The 25,185-nt window shown below is 39.7% G+C and overlaps 2 protein-coding genes and 2 non-coding genes across 4 annotated transcripts; 3 read left to right on the top strand and 1 right to left on the bottom strand.

Moving 5' to 3' along the window:
- The first annotated feature begins 1,838 nt into the window (after positions 1 to 1,838).
- ncl (nucleolin) lies at positions 1,839 to 9,691 on the top strand. Its single transcript, XM_061033807.1, has 16 exons — positions 1,839 to 1,998; positions 3,061 to 3,159; positions 3,249 to 3,352; positions 3,735 to 3,829; positions 4,133 to 4,330; positions 4,577 to 4,708; positions 5,072 to 5,155; positions 5,335 to 5,458; positions 5,741 to 5,877; positions 6,200 to 6,326; positions 6,541 to 6,677; positions 7,115 to 7,244; positions 7,647 to 7,789; positions 7,993 to 8,119; positions 8,408 to 8,703; positions 8,919 to 9,691. The coding sequence occupies exons 1-16, from the start codon at positions 1,981 to 1,983 to the stop codon at positions 8,981 to 8,983; spliced, it is 2,016 nt and encodes a 671-aa protein (XP_060889790.1). The 5' UTR covers positions 1,839 to 1,980; the 3' UTR covers positions 8,984 to 9,691.
- On the top strand, positions 3,906 to 4,042 carry LOC132972149 (small nucleolar RNA SNORA57). Its single transcript, XR_009672895.1, has one exon. It is a non-coding gene; the product is annotated as a small nucleolar RNA SNORA57 (small nucleolar RNA).
- On the top strand, positions 5,956 to 6,092 carry LOC132972148 (small nucleolar RNA SNORA57). Its single transcript, XR_009672894.1, has one exon. It is a non-coding gene; the product is annotated as a small nucleolar RNA SNORA57 (small nucleolar RNA).
- Positions 9,692 to 13,494: 3,803 nt separating the features above from the next.
- b3gnt7 (UDP-GlcNAc:betaGal beta-1,3-N-acetylglucosaminyltransferase 7) lies at positions 13,495 to 17,609 on the bottom strand. Its single transcript, XM_061033805.1, has 2 exons — positions 17,375 to 17,609; positions 13,495 to 15,909 (listed from the first exon to the last, which is right to left on the bottom strand). Exon 2 carries the CDS (start codon positions 15,906 to 15,908, stop codon positions 14,700 to 14,702), a length of 1,209 nt encoding a protein of 402 aa, XP_060889788.1. The 5' UTR covers position 15,909; positions 17,375 to 17,609; the 3' UTR covers positions 13,495 to 14,699.
- Positions 17,610 to 25,185: the final 7,576 nt, after the last annotated feature.

Genomic DNA, 25,185 nt, shown 5'->3' with positions numbered 1-25,185 from the left:
AGGGTCTGTACTTGGTCCACTGTTGTTCTCAATGTACATCAATGACCTACCAAACTGCTGTCCAGGCACCAACTGCCAGATGTATGCAGATGATACCGTTATCCACGTGTCCACTAAAACAGCTAGCTTAGCAGGTGAACACCTAACAGAGGCATTACGTAATGTTTCCAAATGGCTCGAGTTGTCTCATTTAACTATTAATGTTAAGAAAACTGTTGCCATGTGCTTCTCCATACGTTATAGATCTGGAAACGATGTATTTGAGGTACAGATTAGGAATGAAGCAATTGAAGTAGTAAAATAAGTATCTAGGCATCATCATGGATGAGAATTTAAAATTTGACAGTCAGGTTAAGTACATTGTGAAGAAGGTCAAACCAAATCTGAATTGTTTTCGTTTTATTAGAAGGGACATTTCATGTCAAACTGCCAAATTATACATGCATGCAATGATTTTTTCACATCTGTCATATTGCATCACATCATGGTCCCAAACTTCTCCAACTACATTAAAACCTATTGTTTCTTTATATAGCAGACAATAAAAGTCATGGACCAGAAACCTATGAGATGGCATCACTGCAGCATTTAAAAAAAAAAACACAACCTTTTCACCTTTGACAATTTTATGAATTTTAGTAATCTTAAACAGTTTTTTAAATGTGTAAATAATCATGTGTCACCACTGTTCTCTGAATTAGCCATTAGGCGTCAGAGCTCTCGTAGGGCAGTCACACGAGCCTCCATCAGCGGTGATTGTCTTGTCCCAATGTACAAGACATCCTTTGGCCAGTCTGCTTTCGCTGCAAAGGGGTCAAAACTTTGGAGCTCTCTGCCCACTGGCATAAAACTAGAGAGCAACAGTAACGCTTTTAACAGAGGACTCAAACAATGACTAAAATCAAAACAACAGTGCTCACATGAATAGCTTCTGACTGGTTTATTGTTTGATCATGCTGCCTTTGCTCTACGGTTCTATTTATTTATTCTCCCATTATTGTTTTCTCTGTTTATCACTTTTCTCCCTATCTTAATTGTTTTCTTTTCAAAAGCCTCCTGTGGACAGGTGTTGAGAACTAGCATGCTTGCTAAAACACTTCAACAATGCATCTGGTTCGTCCAATGTATCTGTGATGTCCATGCCAAATAAAGTCTATTATTATTATTATTATTTTGGATTTTTTTTTTTTAACCTACCTTATTTCGTTTACAACACCATTTATAAAACAAAAATGTTGTCTTTCCCTGGGGTTTGGAATAAAGTGCAAAGTAATTGGTAACTTCAAAGATGGATTCAGCGGCACAAGGCGGAAGCAGTCAAAGACAGTAAACACACACTGAGCTGCTAGCTCAGCCTTCATGTTGTAGATGGGTGACGGCAAATGGTCCACACACCACGTGGTTGTTATAAACAGCTGCATGGGGACATAAAGACGCTTTGTACTGAGTGGAAATACAACACATTAAATAAATTAAATTAAATGTGTCACAGCTTTTAACGTGCTACCATGTGGAAACACATTTTAATAAATATATTATAGTTATATATCAGGAAGTAAAAAAATATTCCACAGGCCATTTGAATATTGTGTGTATTTATTAAAATATATTTATATGTATGACATATATTTAAAAGCTGACAGAAACACGTTTGTCTTGTACACTGATATATATATATATATATATATATATATATATAAATATATATATATAAACAGTATTTTTCATCATTTGTCTATGTAGGCGAGGCGTGGGCACGGGGGTAAATGTCCCTACCTGTAATTGGTGGAAAGGGTCATGTGGGCGAGGAGACGTGAACGCGCAGAGCAGAAGAGTAACGAGCGCGGCTTCGACTTCTCTGTCTTTCTTTTCCAATGTCCCACCGAGCAGGCTGAGCCACGTGTATGCACCAGCGATTTCAATCACTTGTCTTTAAACGTCCAGTTCGTCGTGTTTCACTGAAACACAGAAAACAGCACCATGGTGAAGTTAGCAAAGGTAAGATTTTAAATTACGTGTGTTTTTATATTACTGAAAGTGTGCGCGCGTTTTGTGACAAAAAAAAAGGTGCGTTTTTAAAGCACGAGGCCTTTGCCGAAGAAGTTGCTGCGTTTGTTTCGTGAAAACGGAACCGACGTCTGCTGCTTAATGTCTGCACATGTTACGCAGCTTACGCTTACATTTTTTTTTACAATTACAACCTGCAATTTCACAAGCGTAGTTTGACGATAAACGGTGGATGAAATGAAGCTCTTAAGAGATTAAATTTAAGGGTTTCTTGTGAAATGTGGTCGGCCATGTTTGTAGGTTGATTTCGGTTTTTTGGCCTGCTAACTCTGATCGACTGCTCAAGATGGCATTCATGCGCGTCCTCGATTATATCATGGGTTTTAGAGATACAGGGATGAGAGAATGGATTAAATGGCATGTGACATAAGCGTGCCTACTATCGCCTGCATTTTAAGATTAAATGTTGGGAAACCTGAAATGCGTTTTGAATGCACCCGAAAGTGTAGTTAGTAAATAGTTAGCATATACGCGGTGATTATTTCCCCCATAGGTTACCCTTCTTACTTGGAGTCTATTATACATTAATAGTTAATTAATGTGTCCGTAATTTAACCTTTTAAAATGTGATAATAATTTTATTTTTCACGCCTCTATTTTTGGCTGCCCCGCATGTGTTTTAATCGTCGTGTGCAAACGACTCGTTAGCCTACATGCTAGCAGCCCTGCCTCCTGAGCTCCACGTGGGTTGCGCGCCTGCTTTGAGTGACACACGAGGTGGACACGCAGAACCTAAGAGAAAACTTATTATCAAACAAGACATGCATCTATAACTAATTAGGAGTCGTGATTAACCCCTTAATGGATTGCACTAATGATTAAATGATCAGTTCTGGTGTTTTTCTTTTAATCAAATACCTCATGGAGCACACCCCCCTAACAACAAACACGTTTAAGAAGTATGTCTTGAGAATTGTAGCTCTGGGTTTTACTTTGCAAATAAACCTTTTTGTGTAATGAAATTGATTTTCTGATCCTTTATTTGTCCTACAGGCAGCGAAATCGCCAGCAACTCAGAAGAAAAAAGCCCCTCCACCCCCGAAAGAAGTGGAGGAGGAATCTAGTGAAGAGGAAAGCAGTGAGGAAGAAGAGGTACAGTTTATTTGAGTTTTTCATAATCATGAAATATAGTTGTAACCAAGAAAGATTTGTTTATTCATTTTTTTTTTGTTTTTTTACAGACCGCTCCCCCTAAAGTGGTGAAGAAAGGCAAAGCTGCCCCAGTCGTCAAAAATGGTGCGGCTGCCAAAAAAGCAGAAAGTGAGGATGATGATTCTGGTGAGAAATTATTTCTGTCTCTAATTTGTAGTCCCTAACATTAATAAATGTTAAACATTTTAAGAATTGACACATGTGGTTACTGGAAACATAGATCCCTGACAGCAAAAAAAATATCAAAGCTTTATTTTAAGTCCTTTTCTCCATTTAATTAAACACAATATACTGAACATTAAGATGTAACCAATTTTGCATCTGCAGTGAAAATGTTTTTTCAGGTCCATGTTAATATATAAAGGCCATAAGTGCATCTTATGTGGGAAGCTGTCTTTGCAAAGTTGTCAAACTCAGCAGTTTGGATGAAAATACATGTTGACACACTTTGATTAATCCATATTGTGGAGCAATATGTTATCTTTTGTTTCTAATTGTTTGTTTTGTCAATCTACAGAGGAGGAGTCTGAGGAAGAGGCCCCCCCACCAAAAAAGACCCCCGCCAAAGCTAAACCCGCAGCCAAGGCTGAGGAGTCAGATGATGACGATGGTAAGATCACTTCACTAACAACAGGAAATGGGGATAATTGTAAAAGTCGTGTTTTTAAACCTGTCATTTGAAACACCCTCCATTTCTTGGCATACACGAGGTTGTTTAGTACTCATGTGTGTAATGTACGGAGGAAGACTAAATGCAGTGCTATGTCTTCGGTGCCGGTGTGTTTATCGTCTGCCGGTTCTATCCTCAATCGCTGTAACATTTATGCTTTCAGTGACTTTTGTCTATTGCAGATTGTTCCTTTAATTAATTAACATTTGCTCTTTGTTTATCAATCTGTTGTGCTTGGTCTAGATGAGTCTGAAGAGGAGGCCCCACCCCCCAAGAAAGGAGCCAAGCCTGCAGCAAAGGCCCCAGTGAAGGCTGCACCTGCAGAGGAGTCCTCTGATGATGAGGAATCTGAAGAAGAGGCTCCACCTCCTAAAAAGGGTGCTCCAGCTAAACCAGCTGCAAAGGCAGCTAAAGAGGAATCTGATGACGAGGATGATGATGGTGAGACTAACCCTTATATTATTATCATTAGAAAATGTTGTTAAACATTTTGGTCCTACAAGTTCAAAATGGTCAAAGAGCTGCTGAGCAGTTAGCTACTTTTGTATATGATGATCAATAAGGGACTTAATACTGATTTTGTGTGATGTCACCTTTCAAATGATCTGATATAGATGAGTGGGCAGCTCTTTGGTTTGAATGGGGTCACAACTCTTTATAACTATTTTCTATACGGTTTCTAAACAGAATCAGAGGAGGAGATGGACACAACACCTGCTCCAGCAAAGGCAAAGAAAGCAGGCATGGTGAAGGCCAAGGAGGAGTCTGAAGAGGAGGAAGATGATGATGACGACGATGATGATGATGAGGAGGAGGATGGTGAGTTAAAATAACTTTAATATGCAAATCAATCTTGAAATTAGTTATTTTCCAATAAATCATGCACTGCAGTGTCAAAGTATATTACATATTATTTGGGTAAAGGCACACTAGTGTGAGTTTGCTGTTTTTAAAAGAATAGGAGAATATAATTGAGAATTAAATTATGTAAATTTGAGAATTGCTTGAGTTGGGAAACAATGCTATATTGATGAGGATCAGATGAAGGCTAATGGAAACAGGTGTATAATAGTCAATTATTGATGTTAATGCTTCACCTGTATTGTTGCATACCTACCCTCACACTGCTGCATGACTGGTTCCATCATTAGACTCCTTTCAACAATGCTCCTGTTTTTATAGAAGCCCCAGTTACTGCTGCAAAAAGGAAGGCAGAGAGCAAGAAGGACACGCCTCCTGCAAAGAAGGCAAAGTCAGAGGGCGAAGGTAAGAATTTATACACAGAATCCCCCTATTTATATTTTAATCTTTATGATGACAAACAAGGGACTTAATACTGATGTGTGATGTCACCTTCATATTTTTCTGAATGGGTCTGAAAAAACTGGACCCAATGTTCCTGCCATGAATGCCTCTCAATGGAAATGTTTTGTCCCCTTTACCAGGATTCTGTCTATTCATTGGAAACCTGAACTCCAACAAAGACTTTGATGAAATCAAAGAAGCCCTGAGGAAGTTCTTCACCAAGAACGACCTCGACGTTGCCGATGTCCGGTTAGGTGGATCCAAGTAAGTATTTCAATAGAAAATACTAAGCCCTCTTTCTTGCACTCCTTTGTTTAGTAAGGGGCAGTATTAAATCAGTGATCTTTAAATACTATTGGGTTATTGTCAGTAAGTTTCAATTAACACATTATCTAGTAAATTGAGCACTTGTGATAGTGGACTCGGTTGTATTTACAATGAATTGCTTCAAAAAACAAAATAGAGCCGTAAATTCAACTTTAGATATTGGCTTTTCTGTCTAAAAGCAGGGATTTTTAATTGTTCTTATTTGCCCTGCCTCAACAGGAAGTTTGGCTATGTGGACTTTGCAACTGAGGAGGACATGCAGAAGGCTCTGGAGCTGAATGGCAAGAAGATCATGGGTCAGGAGGTCAAGTTAGACAGGGCCCGAAGCAAAGAAAACTCACAGGAGGGCAAGAAAGGTAAACATTGCTTCCATTAGGCTGCCTTTGTATGTGTCAATGATTCTTGTCAGTAAGGTTCAAATACTGAAAACAGACCCTCCATTTCTTGGCATACACGAGGTTGTTAAGTACTCATGTGTGTAATGTACGGAGGAAGAGAAAATGCAGTGCTATGTCTTCGGTGCCGGTGTGTTTATTGTCTGCCGGTTCTATCCTCAATCGCTGTAACAATCTCATGTACATGTTAAGGACAGAAAACTATCAATGGAACTTTGATTCTCTATTGATAGAACATAGTCCTGATACCTTTTACTAAAATTGCTTTTATTTTCCCCGACAGAGAGGGATGCACGCACACTGTTTGTAAAAAACCTTCCCTTCTCCGCCACCGTTGATGACCTGAAGGAAGTCTTTGAAGACGCAGTTGATGTCAGACTACCTCCAGGCCAGAATGGTTCAAACAGAGGGTAAGAAGTCAACATGACAATGTTTGGGAGGTTATACAAGGAACAAGAAAGGTTCCTGTCCTGGATAGTCTTTGATGGTGCAAGAAACTGACCTAACCATTAGATTCTTTAGGAGCACCCTTTGCTTTTAGTTCATTATACTATTATGTCGGTTATACATGCAGCAGTTGTGGTTGTCTGTTATATAATTGTAGAATGTTTTTTCCTTTGACAGCATTGCCTACATTGAATTCAAAAGTGAGGCTGAAGCAGAGAAGATGCTGGAGGAGGCTCAGGGAGCCGAAGTACAAGGGAGGTCCATCATGGTTGACTATGTTGGAGATAAGAGCCAGAAAGGGGCCAAGGTTGGAGGTAAGCTCTCTGAACATGATGCAAAGAAACTGAATGAGACACCACCAGTGGAGAATGCTGTGACTTTGTGAAATACTATTACTGTTGGATGGTCATTATGGCATCACTTGGGTATTGGAGATTTCTTTTTGTAAGGATGACTCAAGTGGTTCTGTAGAAATAATTTTGAGAAGGGCAGATGGACTTGTAATGATTGAGATGAGCATTTATTATCCAGGACCAAACACTTGCAAGTGTCGTCTTTGCTGCTTGATCACTGACATGAATTTGTTATTCATTGACGCATTTGGGTGTAGTCAACACTGATACTTGAAAGATGATGTTATTCAGATATTTACATTTCCTGTGAAATTCATCAAGATGGTAAAGTACATATGTGACTACTTCTCCATCTTTGTATTCTCCTCTCATGTCTCCTTTAATTCCTCTCTGTGCAGTGTCTGCAGCAGCGTGTAAAACTCTGGTAGTGAATAATCTGGCCTTCAGTGCCACAGAGGAAGTCCTTCAATCCACATTTGAGAAGGCCGTCTCTATAAGGATCCCACAGAGAGATGGCAGACCTAAAGGGTAAATATCAGTTTGAAATGTGTTGCTGGAGTTTGAAGGATGTAAAACTATCAATAGAATGGTTAAAAAAAAAAAAACTCACCTTCTCATGAGCTCCTCTTAATCTTACCCATGATTCTGCATGGATTCGCACGAGAAGCAGAGCAAGTTCACAGTTAGAATGGGCTATCCCTGCACGCATATGGGGCCTGCCTATGTCTGCTGTGCAACAAGTATACAATCAGTAATTCAGAAATGACAAAATAGTTCGCAAGGGAATTTTTTGGTGGGGAAGGTATATTTGGTTTTGTATTTGAGAGTTAAAGTTTTACCACTAAACGCTGGTTGAACTGTACTCCCCAAGATGTCTTCCCAGTCAATATTGTTTTCTTCTCTAATTGTGATATTTTTTCCCTTTTTTAGTTTTGCTTTTGTAGAGTTTGAGAGCACAGATGATGCTAAAGACGCCCTGGAAAATCTCAACAACACAGACATCGAAGGCCGATCGATCCGACTGGAGTACAGTCAGAACAGTGGCGGCAGAGATGGAGGCAGAGGAAACTCAGGTCAGTCTTTTTACATAGAAACAGTATTGCACTTCAGTTTGTTAATATTGTCAAAAGATGAAAGCCTGACCTGAAACTATGAAAATAACATCCTGATCTGGCCTCTGTCAGTATTCAGCTTGATGTAGTGATTATGTTGCCCAGATAAAAGCAGAGTTAGTGGATGAACAGTTGTGTTTATTAGTGCTTCTCTTTACTACCAGGTCCAACAAAAACCCTCTTCGTCAAGGGTCTCTCTGAGGAAACAACGGACCAGACCCTTAGAGATGCATTTGAAGGTGCTGCAGCAGCCAGGATAGTCACAGACAGAGACACAGGCTCATCTAAAGGGTAAGTTTGAATGGTTGTAGATGTTCTCTGTGGCTGTGTTCTTCTCGTGAGCACCGCTCTGTCCAGCAGTGACAGTGTATGGATTCGCATGAGAAGTAGAGGAAACTCGCAGTTAAACCGGCAGCTACCTTAGTGGTACTTGCCTATGTCTGATGTGAAACAAATAAAGAAATGATTGAAAATTGACAGTATGTATAGTAACGGTTTGCTTAATCTTTTTCATAATTTCAACTAACTGTAAGACTTATCATCTTAGTCATCTTAACCTATTTCCTGCCATCCCTGTAGCTTTGGCTTTGTTGACTTTGACAACGAGGATGACTGCAAGGCAGCCAAGGAGGCCATGGACGACGGCGAGATCGATGGCTACAAGGTCACCCTGGACTACGCCAAGCCCAAGGGTGAAGGCGGCTTCCGGGGAGGCCGCGGTGGCGGAGGATTTGGCGGTGGATTTGGAGGACGTGGTGGCGGCGGCAGAGGAGGTCGCGGAGGTTTTGGCGGCGGCTTTGGAGGTGGTCGTGGCGGAGGAGGAAGAGGAAGGGGAGGTCCTCGTGGAGGAGGACGTGGACGTGGTGGCTTTGGAGGTAAAGGAAATACATTTTCTTAAAGGCATATAAAAAGTGTTCTCTCTCTCAAACTTAAAAATGGTAAATTGTCTCAATGACGTTGGCAGCAGAAATATAGCATGTTCTTGGAAATGTTAAAGTTGTTGCCCTTTTGATAGAAAGCAAAGTGTTGTTGTTTTGTCATCCTTTGATTGATCTTGATGTAGACTGACTTTTGTCTCTGCTCATTTCAGGTGGAAGAGGTGGTGGCGGTGGATTTGGCAAACCCCAGGGAAAGAAGATCAAGTTTGATGACTAAATACTTAGTCTGTTTTACTTTTTGAATGGACTCTGGTTTCATCACTTTTCAGAGCTTTTGGACATTCCAGAAAGCGTCATTGATATATATTTAACTGTAAACGGGCATTTTAGCCCTTTATGTAGACCCTTCAAACCTCCCTCACCCTCCTGTGCCAGACTGGTACTTCTGATCTTCTCAGCTCAAGTGCTATATGTTAGCACTGAATGTCCCTAATGCAAACCTGCACCTCTCGCCCTCTTTAGCTTACTTGCTTTTCCGAAGGAGTTAAATGGAATGGGTCTGGCAAACAAGTTTGCTGTGAAAAACCGGCTCGTCTTTGTCAGATGCATTGTGTAAATTTAAACAGTTTGTATGATTTTCCATTTTACCTTTTGTAAAGAAAATACACTTGTATCCATATGTTTTTGTTTTTATTTTGTTTGTCGCTTAGTTTGCTTTAGGTGCCAAGTTTTACTGTAATGTGCAAAGCATATTTTGATAGAAGATTTGAGTCAGTGCTCTGGAGTTGGGTGTTAAAAAAATGGCAAAGATGTTCTGTCATGTTTGTTTGATGGGGCACAGTCAGTGTCTGAGTCACAGAGGATGAATTACCTCTTGTCTATGTAACATAAAATATTTGTAGTGCATTGACTAATTTTTTTCCCATCTGAGAATCCCAAGATTTTCAAGTGACAAAATAAAATCTTGTAGGTGATGATTTTTAAATGTCTGTCCTCATTGCACATGTCAGTATGAATGAGCGATAGCAGCAGGTTGGCCTATCCATGAAATATTCCTGAATACACAACAGTGTAACTTTTGAATACCTTAGTTTGCTGAGATGCTTCAATACTTAATGCATCTGATGCAATACGTATATCCATGTTCTACAAAGTTTAATGAAGTGTTGCATGTTTTTTGCCAGTAAGGAGACTGGTTGCTGTTCAATTGTATTGCAATGTTTAAACAATGTCTTTGAATGTTCAACCTGCAGAAAATGAATACAAACCATTTTGTTTATACACATTAATAATGTGAGTAGGTTTAAGCATGCTTATTTGTAAACTAAAAGGAAATGATTGAAATGTACCAGGCCTGTTTGAGGTTGGCGAGGACAGACTGCCCTTATCCACCAGGTGGCAGTGTTAGTCAGGTAGCCTTTTGAGTGAGTGCTGTCTGTATCTTAAACTGCAGTCAGGATTTGTACATTGGTCTGAAAATTGTCTCCAAAGCTGTCAAGGACCTGAATCCGTTGAGAAAAGAATGCTTTTCTGTAATTGCAAGGCAAAAGCACACATCTGAATAATCTGCTGTCGGCTCCTATAACTGGTTAAAGAAAGGCTTTACATTTGATGCAATTGCAGTTTAGCTTGCATCCATAAGAACATACGCACAATTATTGCACTACCCTTGATCCTCCTGTATGCTGTCTGTGACAGGCGAGGGGACTTGTTGGACAGCGATCCTGAGTGACTGTGTGTGCAGGTCTGTTGTCAGTGACACCACCAGACAGGACACAGCAGTCCGCTGTCATCCTGAACAGGGCGCTTTGTTCCTGGAGGTGCCTGGGTGGGAGGCACTGATGATGGCACCACTGAATACCTCCATTTAGAGATTTGTTGCCCCCTGCCTTGAATGGTGACAGAGGTCATGCTAGCTTTTCTCTGAGGCGTTATGTCAGCCATCTAGAATGACCTGTGGGCTTTTCTGTATAACTCAGATCACCTTGGCGTGCTTATTTGCATTTTTCCATGATAATGTCAATGCTAGATGATGGTAATACAGTTTTGCATTTCACCACAAACAAAATGAAAATCCAAGTTTAGATTTCTTCACCAAGCTCACAACAGACTCAATACAGCATTGTGGAAAGAGAGGACAGACTCATTCTTTATCTCTGTTGTTTAGTGGCTGCACTAAATAGGGCCCTCTTTAAACGTGAGTATACTGCTCAGAGTCCTCGTCACAATGGATCTTTGTCAAGTCCACGGTGTCCTATGGCACAGATGTACTGTGAAGTCGCATTGCCTTCTCCTTTGCCTGTTTTCCAGAGCGACAGCTGGAGTCAGGGATTACACCCTCCACACATACTGTGGAGGAATAGAAATGAGAATGCATTGTCTTCACTTGCCTGGATGTTTGTGTTTGGGAGATCACTGCTTGGATACCTCGGTGCTGGAGGACAATGCATGTGTAAATCTTTACAGCCTTATTCCAATGCTTTGAACCCTTCAAGTGTCATAAATCAAATGCAACTAATATCAAGAGATATTTAAGACTTCTAGAGTGCCCTGCAAAGTCAAAAGACAGAACTTTCATTTTCAGAATGTTTTTGGAACATTACAGATGTGCTCTATCATATGGACAAAGATTTTGAGTCATCTTTTTTTTTTTGTCTGAGAAAGTAGTAGGTTGTCCTTGCCTTAACTTCTAAAAGCCCTTGATTAACTCAAGGCAGAGTCCTGTGACTTCACTTAAGGCTTAACTTCCAAATAAGAGTCAAAGGTTGACTTTGAGCTCAAGATTTTGATGTCGATACATTACCTCATTTAAAAAGACAAATAATTGCCACATTTCCAATATTCTGCCTGCAACTCAATTGGCTGGACAAAAAAAAAAGACTGAAAAGTCATTGTTCTCAGTTCTACACTCTGGCAACTTAAGGTCTTTTGACTTTGTAGCGCAGTATAGAGCTGTACTTTCAGCTATTATTCCATCTCTAGTAGCAATATCTCTGGACATTGTTTGCAATATGTGTGGTGGAATAAAGTGGTGTTTACAGTCATTTACATGAGTTAGATTTACACATGGCAAACAATATATGGACATTAAGGAAGTGTTAGATTTGCAGGTAGTATCAGGGATTTTGTAACCTTTGAAAAGTTTCTGGTGAACCATTTTCTCATGTCCAGTCTTAGCACTAGTTTAAGCATCCTCTAGGGAGCCTTATCTGGACATCTTAGAAACATTTGTTGAGACAGTATGTATGATGTTTAATCTTTATCTGGCACTGCATGCGGATAGAGCAGGCTTATCAGCAGCCTCTAAGTGGAAGGATGTTCTTTTTTTTCATTTTGAACCCAAACAGCAACATTCCCACCATCAGCCTGTTATGGTCCTCCAGAGGTCTTTGAAGAAAAATAGAGGGCTGGTGTAAAAGGTTGTACCCCCCTTTCAAGCCGACCCATTGGCTGTGCTGACATCAAAAGATTCCTCCAATTACAGTCAACAAATATATGCAGCTCCTTGTCTGAAGGCAGGTTGAGAAAATGAGACTGTGCTCACGTTCAGTCGAAAATCAGCACCTGAGTGAGAGATCTACAATTGTAGACTTTACGGCCAATTTCAACTGGTGGTGTCTCAGTCATTCTTCCAGCAACAACCTTTAATCTCTGTTTAAGGTACTTCTTTATTGGGGGGGGTTGTCCGTTTTTTTTTGTCGGTTTTTAAGCTTCCTTTCTACTTGCAAGTGTTCCAGTCACAGCTTTGAGGAAGTGGATGTGACGTGTTATCTTTTATTTTAAGTGAGTCTCAAACACTGACTACCAAAACTTAGTGCATCATCATCATATACTTCCTAAGAAATTGCTGAGAGTACCCTTAGCTCTCAATAATGTACACACAATGAGTTCATATTTCATTTAATGCTCGGACACTTCAAAATAATTATTTGAATCCGAGCCATGTCTCTAATGTAACATATCTTGTGTTTATTTATTTAATTTAATTATTATTCATGGGTTAATTTCATTGTTGCCTCACTTTTTTAATCATCCAGTTGTAAGGATGTTAGAGATAAACTTAAAGCATTGCGTTTGTGTTGGCAAGTGTGCCCCTTATAAAACACGATACAGAGAGATAAGGTTTCTTTACAGCTCTTCACAAGAGATTGTGAAGAATAACAGGAAGAAAAAAAATGTTTTGTCCCTTAATGGTCTCTTTGTCTTTGCGGGCTAATGTTAAGCTCTGAACAATATCTTCACTGTCAACTGGCAGTATCATCTCAGCAGTTCTGCTGGTTGAAAAGACACAGTATTTTGACAGTGACACTTTAACATAAACGGTGTGGAATGCCCCACCCAGCCAGGAGCTGGGCACAGTTGCTCTTTGAATACAGAATAGTCTGTTAAAATATGGACTGCACCAAATAACAAAATATTATTGAAGAAAGTATTGTCATTAGTAATATGAAAAACATTCTGTAAACATTTTATACAGCAGTCCTTTATATGCGGAGTGTATGAATTACGACAGCGACAGTTCTTTGACATGTTATCTCAGTGATGTAGAGAAAACAGAACAACCGGCTCTTGGGTTCAATCGCTTGGCATTGGGAAAAAACTCATACTTAATATTTTCTACGAGTGCACCATTATCACTGTCTTTGCTGTTTGAGCACATGTTTTCTTTACTATTTGGTTGTGTAACTGATACACACATGTCAACACTGGATACTATTGTTGGCTGACTTAAGTGGATTTTCACATATAGATGTTCAACGTTGATAAGGACAAACACAAAAACAGCCATTGTAGGGCAGATTTTCAAGGACAAATGCATTGTCAAGTTTATTTACATTTTTTACACATATACACATCATTTTACACATATACACATCATATAGACATAACCATCACCCACAACATTCAGCTTTATAATAATCATTTATATCCTTATCTGAAGCTTTAACTTAAATATAAGAAGCCCCCATTTGGCCCCTTTTATTTGGGGTCACTTAAATTAACATGTCAGATACTCGTACCAGCAATAGTTTTAGTTCACAGTGTCATTGTAAACTCTCTACCCCATTCATGTCAAGTATATCAGCACATTCAAATCGACACACAGCATAAAAGTATCAGTTTTCTTTTAAAGTAGTAAAGGAGTAGTAGATGCTGTCAGTCACATTCGCAAAAAAAATAAAAAATGAGTGCAAGGACTTTTCAGATTTACAAAGTGATTCAACTTTCATTGTGGGAACATGTACTGGATATGAAGATACGGGTATCATGTGAAGTACAAAAAAGTTATAAATGACAGTTTGAGACAGAATCATTGAGGTAGAGACAGCCGTTTCTTTCTCGAAGTCATTCGAAGCAACTGCAGCATGACATACTTGTCCATGTGAGGGCAATATGTAACACTTTGTACAAAAGCCATTATGCTATTTTCACTACACATTGTTCAGCATGTGCAGTGGCCTTAGAGGACCCATTAAAAGCAACTACCCTTATATTTTCTAGATCAAACTAAACATGATTTCCCAATTAGCACATTTATAGTAAATTAGACATAGTACTGATTTTCTTGCCCCTTCATCTAGAAACATTTTTTTTTTCTCTTCAATGGAAAACTTCCACCAAATCAAAGCAAATTGGAAGAACAATTATCAATGGTGGCCATTAAGGTTGAAAGTATTGGAGCTTGCATTTAAAAAGAGTGAAAACCAAATGGCACTTTTGACCCAGGGCCAAAAATAGAAAAGTATGCAACAGTAATTGTTTTCGTTATTGTGCCCATTGATGCAGCAGCTCAACTTTGGTTATTGACCCTTCAATCTGCATGTTGAAAGAGTGAGTCCTTCAAATGCCAATATAAATACCCGTTTCTAAGACAACCGTTACAAACCTTTTAAAATTTTACTTTTGTGAAAACTCATAACCACTGCACAGAAACAGTAAATACACATTGTCCATGGTTCCTCTCCACATAAAGAAGAGTTTTTCCCATCAAGCTATAGGATCTCCACTTTCTGCGAGCAGACCAGATCACTGTTGACCAGATTCCACATGTGCATGAGGTCCGATGGGAGCAGCTTGTGCACCACAATCATGCTCTTAAAGAAACAAGGTTCTCGATTCAATTTGCTTTGCTTATTTTTCACCAAGCCAAACGTCTTAAAAGCGTTATGTTTTACGGGAGTGACTTGAAGCACCTCTAAACACATGCCCAGGAAAACATCATCAATGGGATAGAGCTCCAGGGTATCTGCCACCCAGTGAAGCCTCCTCGCCAACTTCCCGTCCATCAGAAAACCCCCTCCCCCTGCATACGGAGGGTAGTATTGCTTACTATAAAGAGCCTGGGGGATGTAGTATTTGTTTTCTCTTCTACGAATTGGCACAGCCCTGAAGATCACATCCCCAACAAACAGGTCCTTTGAAGGGCTGCTGCTCTCCAGAAACTCAAAGATGTTCTCTACGCTGACAAAGACGTCGTCGTCACCCTTGAAAATATAGCGTACACCGGGGCAGTAGGTGTTGAACCATTTTAGAAAGTGAGTCTCCTTGAGTGTGAGGTTGAAGAAGCTATCGAGGAAGTCCCATTGGAGGATATCCCCATAGATGTAGTCCTCGAACTCAACTAACTTCTGATGGTTTGCTCTCTCCACCTCATTGGAGGATTTACCAATGAGGAAGAGTATCTTTGTTCTCTTCCCATCGACCGTCTGCTCTTTGCCCCAGGTTTTTCGGATCACCTCTCTGCGATCATGCTGGGTCGCCACAGACTTTATCACCATAAGCAAATATACGTCCCCTTTGCACTTCTCTGGGTGGTTGAGGAGCATAGGAAAGTAGCGGCAGTGTCGATAAAGCAGGAATTGCTTGAAATTTGGCTCCAGGCTATTGAACCAGTCGTGACTTGAGATGTTGAGGTTGGCGCTACAGTTGGTGCTGGTTACATCCCAGGACTTGAGGCGTGTGTCCTCAGTGATGTTGGTCTCCTGTGTGGTGACCCTAGATTTGGTCACTGACTTTTCTTTGCTAACCTTCCAGAAGGAATGCTCCGCTTCATTGGACGCATCCATGCGAACCTGCCTCTCAAGTTCAAAGGGAGCTCCCATGTTGATGTTTCCTCTCTGGACAACGGTCAGCGCCAATACGGCCAGGAAAAACATGACGCTCACCCTCTTGTACACCTTCCAGCGATCTCTGTTGTTCATTCTGGGTGAAGACAAAGATCACAATTGCCAGCCAGGGTTAAGGCCAAAATCATCAAACTTAAATACAGTTTGTCCAGCATAAAACTACATTGTTTTGTATCAACATTGTGTTCAAATGGTATTTGCATTCATAAAGTTATATTGGAAAGCCCTATGAGTTGTTGAGGGTCTCAAGTCAAGGAGCTTAAAAATGACCAGCCGGAGATTAAACACGGGATTCAAACATTAGTAGTGGTGAAAAGTTGGACCACCCAAAAAAGTTCAAAGGAAAGAACCAAGTGAATCCCTTGAGTGCAAGTCTCTATATATGGATTAGATTTGTTATAGGCTTGTAACTGCAGACAGTTTTTCAAAGGTAGATATTAAAAACTTGAACTATTCCATAGAGGTTCAAGCACATTTGGCAGTAAATGAAAGGACACCTTGTCTCCACCATAGCTTCCCACATGCTTGCGTAATCTCCTTTGGTATATTTACTGTTTTTTGTAAAGATTATTCGTCTGAAGGAGGTTGTCATTCACTGTTGCTCATGTCTGCTTTCCATGCAAAAAAGTTTTTGCATACATGCTGTAAACTGTGTTAGACCTAAAGGCGACATAAAAAAATATATATATATCTAAAATGCAAATGTTTGCTCAATGTGTTGTGGGGACTGTCGTAACTATTTCTATTTCGTCCGTTGTTTTTACCTGATCACAGTAAGAACAAGAAGGACCTGTCACTTTTTATTTCAGGTATTTAATGTGGAATGCTCTTGGAAAGCGGAGTTGCCCCTAACTTCTTATCCCCACATTTCCATCATGTCATGCTGGAGCTTGTTGCATTCACGACACTCCCATGTGGGCCCCGCTACCTTTGACGGTGATTATTCCCCATAAAAAAAAAAAAAAACGCAACCTTAATTCTGTGAGCACACTTACCCAACACTGTGTTTACACATTTTCATTTTAAGAAATGTACTTTCCAAATCAGCCAGTTCTGATGATAATTAAACATACTTGAGTTTTCTGATCATGCTCTGAAACAAGGGCATATTGGATTGCTCCAATGACAACGTCTTGCAACCTAAATCATCATTTTTTTATTTATTTGTTTTACCTCATTGAGCTACTTTCACAAGATTCACAACACCGCGTTGAGTTATTTCTAAATGAAGTCTCTCACGTCCTTTGATATTTAATTTAAACTTTTTTGTCAGACAAGCTTTAAGCGGGGTAATAACCTATATGTTTCACTTAACATCAGGAGGCATTAAACTAATTTACTTCAGTTGAAATGTTGATGAAATGGGCGTTAAGGTACACGTTTTTGACTTGTGCGCCCTTAACACTACTATGCCCTATATGACGAGAAAGAAATCACACCAAGAGAACCTAAATTATGCTAGATAAACCAATTTAAACATCCGTTAAGATCAATAAAATCAATAAAATTGTAGGCTATAAAAAAAAAGAGATGCATCTTACATTTTCTCTTAAGCTCGAGACTCCTTGTGTTGCCTGGAGACAGTAAAACCAAAAAAAAAGTCGATTTTCCAGCCCAGAAAATGGTGACGATGGGTTTGTTTTTTTCTGTTGTTGTGCAAAAATAATTAATTAATCCTTTCCATCGAAGACGCCTGGTTTCAGTTTGCCCACTGTTGTGAAAAAAGACGAGACTTTGAACGTTTCTTGTCCTAACGGTGCAGCTTTGTGATGTGAAGTCTGATTGCTCCCTCTCTCCCGCTGAGCTCCGCTTTTAAGCTCGGCTGCTGTTACGTCGAGCACGTACACGCACGAGGCGAACATGAATGAACAGTGTGGGAGCGAGCCCGCCCAGGGTAGAAGTTACTCCACAGGTGTAACATCTATTCACAGGTTAAGACAAAGTCAATATTGGATTTATTTTTTTCCTTCAACATCACATCAGTCTGTGGGATGAAACAGACTCAGAACTATCCTAACACAGACATCCGTATAGTAGCCTATAGGCTATTACACAACAAGAAGCTTTAAGCATTAAGTCAGGTCTAAATGTCTCTGGTGACATTTTAACATTTTGTGAATATTCGTAATTTTCTCGTAGCCCAGCACTATACTGCATGTATTTCCCCTTCAGCTGTTTGGGGCCAGTTAAGGAATTAGAAGAGAGAATACTGTTTGAAAAGCGACCACATCATTATAGGCTACTGGTTTGGCAACTTAAATGTGCCTTCTTCTAACTACGTTTCAGAGATAGTTACTTTCCATCACTGTGGCTCCAAATTTGTTCACATAGGCAGAACAAAATCAGTCAAACAACATCTCACAAAACTGATTACATAAGAGAGAGAAAACGATCCCCTCTTCATGCGATGTCCCGGAGCTGAAGGAGGACTTTTTGAAAAGAAAGTGAGAAACATAAATGTTCAGTCTAATGTTACATAACTGTTAAGGTCAAGATATAACACAAAGAATCACAACACAAAGAGAATAAGACCCTCCAGGTAGAAGTCTAACTTTTGCTAACACAATTAACACAATGTTGCACTACCCCTCTATATACTCACACACATTAACTATTTTCTTCATGTCTTTTGCTGCAGAGACGTTACAGTTTAATGACTACATAACAATAAAAGCCGACTTTATTTCCTTTATAAAATTCAAAGTTGCTGATGTAACTTTGCAAAGTCTTCGGCCAAAGAACAAAGCATTGTGTTGATCCCGTCCGTTTCTTATTAAGAACGATACATTGCATTACAGTTAATGTTTATCTTTGATTTTCACAGAAATAAATGTACTGACACTTCTGCTACCTAATCATTTTTTTAGGATTTTGGCCCGTTTTAGCTCTTTTTTTTAATAAAAAATAAAACCCAAAACTAATACCCTGAACACAGAAGGCACACACATGGAGGAGACCAAAACGGAGCAAAACAGAAGTAAATGACAACATTCATCTGATAGATTGGATTCTGCAGACTGCAATCCAAACAAATGCTATTATAGCTCTGTGTGTCTTTTGGGGGGTCAGAGTATTCAATGAGATGACAATACATTTGCCATAAAAGCTTTATCATCAAGACAAGACGATGTTTGCCAGGAAAATGTTCTGCACTTATACAACTCACGAAATGCAGCCCTCATTAAATATATATTAAATAGCAAATCACTGAACATCAAAAGTTCTAGTGCAAAAAGAAACAAGATGTAAACAATAGTTTGTTGTCTATAAGATACAATGGGAAATCAATGAGGTGGAAACAAACATCTTTTGGGTTACAGTAATATAAACCTTTGTATTATAGTGCTGGCCTCTGGGAACAGAGCAGCCTGAATGATCTGCTTAACCATTAGAAATATTATTAGGACATTCAGTGGACTTCCTGGTACGCTTCTGACGTCAGGTTTGAGATCCTGGTGTTAATGATCCATCCCAGCTCTAAGTCATTTCACTGTCACTGTTTGACTTAGGATTTGAAACATATACCGGGCCAATAAAAGTTCCGCTTATCATGCCAAGGAGTGTTTGGATTTGTGATCCAGGAAGTTTAATGTCTTTGATAATTAAAAAGTCTTTATGACAGGGAAAAGTAATTCCCAAATCATGTGTACAGTTATTGGAAATCAAAAGAAAGCCAGAGTTTTGTGTTCTCTCAACTTAAACTATCTGAGAAATCACCAAGATTCTCAAAAGGTAACGACCAAAAAATGGCACATGGACATACAGGTAATTGTACTGCTTACCTTGTCTGTGGTCTTCCGGTTCTTTATGGTCTGGGGAAAGAACAACATAACGTCTCTCCATGCTTCAAAACAGGATTTATTTAATCTGAAACACAGCTGTGATCCAAAAATGTCACCTTCCTCTCCTTCTCTCTCCATTTCCTGGATACAACCAGTCATCCTTCTCAGGGCCATGTGCATCCTGTTGCCTGCTGGCCGTGTTTTTTCCCGTTTAGAATTTTTTTTTTTTTCCTCTCTGTGGATTCAGGCTCTCCAATCGCTTGATATGAGTGAAGTGGTGACAGACACCACAGTCGCTCAGATTTCCCTTGGCTGGGAATTTGTCACTGATGGCTACAAACTCAACTGAGTGCAATGACTCATTAGTGGTTGGAGTCAGAATATGATCTTACTATTTGATCATTTTTTAATGAACCATTACAGATACTCCTTAAACTCCCTAAAGTAATATTGTGCAAAATATGGCCTAAGATCATTTCTGAGGACCAATATACATTACACAACAATCCACATGCACACACGTGCTATTTACACAACATACAATGTGCCCTTATATTTTTTGAATTACTCAAAATGACACAATACTCACTAAAAAAACAGAAAAACACATCATGCTGTCGTACTGAAATGTCCATAAAACACTATAAAAAAGGCATTTTTTCTTAATCATAACAAAAGCCCACAGAATTGTTTCCCTATCAGTGGAAACCTTTCAGTCTTATGATAAATCAGCGCCGGTTTGTTAAGATAAGGTATCTGAGTTGCGTAACATTTGTCGCTAATAAGTAAATGTACTTTGTATCATTTGGGACACTTTTGCCTCCCAACATCGCTCCATCAGTGTTTATTTTCTACCCTTGTTTTGTTTCTACACATTCTGTTTAAGTTAATTGAAGAATGTAGGATTTAAGGTGAGCCGGAGGGTTGGACTATTGGAGTCGTAGAAAAAAATTTGAAAAAATGTAGAAAAACTTGCTGCTACTTTTCGCTCGGAGGAAGTCTGTGCTTATCCCTCGCTGGGTTTAACACACCTGAGAGACTTGGGAGAGGATTACCTTTGGTTTGTGCGACTCTTGACATCTGTCTGACTTGAATGAACGTGCCCTTCCTCTGAAGAAGAAGAAGAAGAAGTGAGAGGCCCTGGCTGCTAACTCCTCTGTCACCATGAAAGAATTTACTGCTCCGGGAGAAAAAAAGATGCTTGAGGGCATTTTTAACTTCCCCCTCCATCTTTCCCACTTAGCCGTCAACTGAGGATGTTTCTTTATGATAGAACAAAGTCGAAGTGATCAGGCTGTGTTATGAATGCCCCTGTCAGCTGTGGCTATAAGTAAACACCTGTCCCCTCTCTTACCATTCAAAGGCCTCATGTGAGTTTAGTAAACACAAACCTACACCCAGCTACAAAGGACGACCTTAAACACTCCGCACGGCTCAAAAATGTTGTTTCTTCATGCTTTGCTACGTTTTCCTACTTCAGTTTCTAATAGGGATTAGGTAGTGCTGACACACACTTCCTGTTTTGCTTCAAATACATGACTGATGTAGACCTTATGTGTGCCACAGGCAAGGTCACAAAAATGATATTAATGATTAACACAAAGTTATTTTTGGAAACCTGCTGAATAATTGGAAATTTTGATATTGGTGTAAACCTATGGATTCCAAGGTCAAGGATGAACTATTAAGCCTCGCCCCAAAAGAGTACATCACACGAGTAGATTGAACCATGCATAAGCAATTGGTTTGATGACTTACGTTTTGAAAATCCAGTTAGGCATTTTTCGCCATCTTGTTGTTTTGGGCAGCATGTGGCTCACCCGATTGATGAACAGTCTCGATGTTTCAGTGTCAAGAGGCTTAAGGCCCGCCTAAGATCCAGCTCGTAGCGTCGTTAGGTTGACTGAAAGTTAAGTTGAGACAGCTTTTGTAAGCATGGTGACTTTCATTGACAGGGTTCCGAAGCCCCCTGCAGTAACCAATGGGTGACATCACTCAGGCCTGGTCCATTATTATTTACAGTCTATGGCTCATCCATAACTTCATATATATATATATATATTTGTGATCCTCTAGGCTTTATTTTGCTTTCACTATATGATAGTGTTACTCCCCACCATAAGGCGGCCCTATGGGGCTAACAACAAACCACACATTGACCCATTAAAATACTTAAAACACCTTAACAAAGCCAAAACAAAGGGATTTATTACAATTACTCAAACTAAATGATAACAAAGATCAAATTAGAAAGTAATTTAACAAAATACAGCAGTCCCAACTCCAAATGCCTCCTTCTCCAGGAAACAGCACCGGGCTTTTAAGCACTGAGTCCAGGTGTGCCTCGTTGTTCAATTAGTGGCTTCACCTGGGCTAGAGACAACAGGAAGTGGAGAAAGAACACACAGCATAGGGAAACATACAGCCGTAACAATAGAGAGGAAGATGATGAACCTTTGGAACTTCACTGTTGGTGAGAACCACTTTTATTGTGGTTTTTTTTTCATAAAAGTATTTTAAAGTGCGAAGAACAATGTACAATTTTTGCCATCTATTCTTTTTTTTAATTTTTTTTTTATGCCTGAGCAAATATAATCTGCTAATTAAGACTAGACAATGCTGTCAATAGCTACAGAACACACATAAAGAGCCTGGTGAAATGTGATCATTTTCGGTTTCAGGGCAAGCATAAAGCTGTTTATCACAATTCCAGAGAAATGTGTGTTGTCCACTGATAGGTTTTGTTTTGAGTGTGCAGTAAAGCCACGAGGAATGCAGCTAGTGTGATTAGATGTTAAAATGACGCAGATGATTCATCTTTTAATCTCTTCCTGTTCAAGAATCAGCAGCCTTTAGAACAACATTTACTGTGCCCAACAAAACAGGCCATGGTCGGATTCGTTAAAGTGCACACAGAAAAAGTCAAGGTGCATTCACGCTAAAGGTTAATAGACAGTTTTTAAAGGACATTCCTGAAAGGTCAAAAATGTAAAAGGTGAATTCCAAATAAGCTTTAGACTTCAGTCTGTTTGATTAGTTGCCTCTTTAACCTTATGAAAATATCCAAAGCCTTACCAAGAATGCCCTCTGTCAATATGTAATATCTTTTTTTCATGAGTGTTTGTCGTAGTTTCTTTAGCTTGGTGCACTGTAAAAGAAAAGAAACTTCCAAACATGGCCTGAATGGAAAGACACACGGCTTCAAGTGTTTACACCTGAAGTGCAGTGGTTTTTATTTAGGTCAATTTTATCTGTCCGTTCAAAAGGACTGGTCAAGAGGAAACAGGAGGTTCAGGAGACAGAGACACTGAAATGCTGTCTCTTCTTGGTTGGCGTCACCTTTTATCAGAGGAGCACATGGCTGTCTGCTGATAAAAGCATCTGAAAGGGGGTGCAAGCTATTCCCGATGACAGTAGAGGATGCTCCTGTTGTTGGAGGTTTGAGCGTCTACAGGAAAATCGAATCCCTTAGTAAAGTATTATATCCCTTAGTTGATATAATAGCAATTTCTCACTAGATTAAATGTAGAGCGAGAGAGAGAGAGGGGAATGTGGGGTTATCAACATGGGTCCAAAGTGAGGTCATAAACAAATCTCCAGGTTAACTTTATTAACTAACTCAGTTTTTTTTACAGAACAGACAAGGTGAAGGTTGACTTAATACATGAACCTGATGTGAGGGTTTAAGAGCAGCCTCTTGGTTGAGCTTCGTTCCAATGCTAATAGCGGCATGCAAATACGAACCTACCTCTGTTTACACTATCAAATGTAACATCATTAACTTTGGGAATGATCTGGAAGAAAGACAGTCATTCAAACGAACTCGGCCATAAAGCTGTGTTTTGAAGAGTCGCTTCTGCAGATCTCAATTGAGAAATAGTGAGTTATTTTACGTTACCATGACCAAAGTGGGTGAGGAAAAAATGTAAGCTATTCAGTTTGGGGGAAAAAAAGGAGTTATCTTTAAAAACGATGAAAAGTTATGCAGGTTTACATTGTGCTGCTGGATAATATTATCTGCTGCAGAGCCTTGTTCCTATAGTTCATCTATGCTACAATGAATCTGTATTCATCTAAGACTTTCATGTTCTTCACAGAGGTAATGAAACAGTCTGAAATTACTATTGACACATATATATGACCTTAAAAAAGCAAAGAAGAACATTAGCGACAAGATTGTCTTATTCTAATTTGAGGAGATCAACAGCACTTTGCCTTTGGAAATAAATAAATGAACATGCTAAAGAGTCATTGTAAGTTGCACGTTAAACATTCTTAACAAAGATAGCTTCAGTAAGCGCTTATAGTCCCAGTTTGTGCACAAGGGTCGCTAAAATTAACCAAGTGCAGAATTTCCTGACATGAGCTTTAATCTAGGAATGTGCAAACTTTTGGCAAATACAATGCTTTTGTGACAGTGATCCTCTTCATGACAGGGCTCCAGGAAGAGGAAACAAGCAGAATTTAATCAATGGCCTTCATGTCAACTTTCAATAAAATTAAAGTTCTGTTTTGGAGCTTGTAGGGCTCTCGGGGTCCCTTTGTCTGCTTAATAGTCACACCTCTTAGACCAATGGTTCTCAACGGGTCTAGCCTCAGGACCCACCACCAACTCCCTCGTGAGAAATCCCAACCAGAATTTCTGCCTTTTTTTTTTAACCAATCAGAATTGTTCAATGAAAAATTGTGCATCAGACTGTATAAAAGGTGACAGAACAAAGACACAAAACGAAAACAAACATGTTTTGAAGCGCTTAATGGACTTTTTGACACGATATTTGCACACATTCACGACGCACTGAAAATGGCTCCGCGACCCACTTTTGGGTCCAGACCCACCAGTTGAGAAACGCCGTCTTAGGCAAAACAATATATTCACAACTTGTCTTGATATTGTTTTAAAAAAAGGTAAAATGGTGCTGCAAGGCCCATACAATAATTAAACAAGTGGCAGTCCCCTCAGTGTGATGAAGGCACAGTAACTGTTTGATATTTTTTCATATCTGCGAGCCTCATCCCCTCGTCTGTATCTACATTTTCTGTTTTGATAGCAAGCAGCAGCTTCCTCTGTGTTGCCGTTACAGCTGGACAGAGCAAGCATGGCTCGAGCTCAGGGTTACGCGGCCACCTGGCTGCAAGTGCGTCAGTGTGTCATGTGGGGGGTGTTTCCTCACATTGTGCTGCGGCTCTCTGGCAGACCGAAATGCTGAATGTGTCACCTCACAAAATGCGAGAGTTAGAAAGACATACTCAGCTTAAACTAGCGGGTTCATTTCTGAAGCATATTTATATCAGAGAGGAGTTGACTTGATCATCTGACCTGAGGGTTGTTAAAGAAATCTTTCACTGTGCATGAAGACATGTTGACTCGTCATTGAAGGGGGGGGGGGGCTCAGGTTTTATTCAACAATTTATGGTCACCGTGTTCTCTTTAATAGAATTCAGTACCCTTATTTATTGTTTACACCCACACTAGCTCTCCCGCACTAACCTTCTGTGTACTGCTCACAAAGAAACGGGAAAGGTGCATGTGGATTGATGCCAACCAAACTAATTTGAATTTAAACAAA

The sequence above is a fragment of the Labrus mixtus genome, chromosome 3, assembly GCF_963584025.1.
Source record: "Labrus mixtus chromosome 3, fLabMix1.1, whole genome shotgun sequence".
NCBI lineage: Eukaryota > Metazoa > Chordata > Actinopteri > Labriformes > Labridae > Labrus > Labrus mixtus.
Note: the sequence above shows the minus strand (reverse complement) of the source record. Positions and strands in the feature narration are given on the sequence as shown.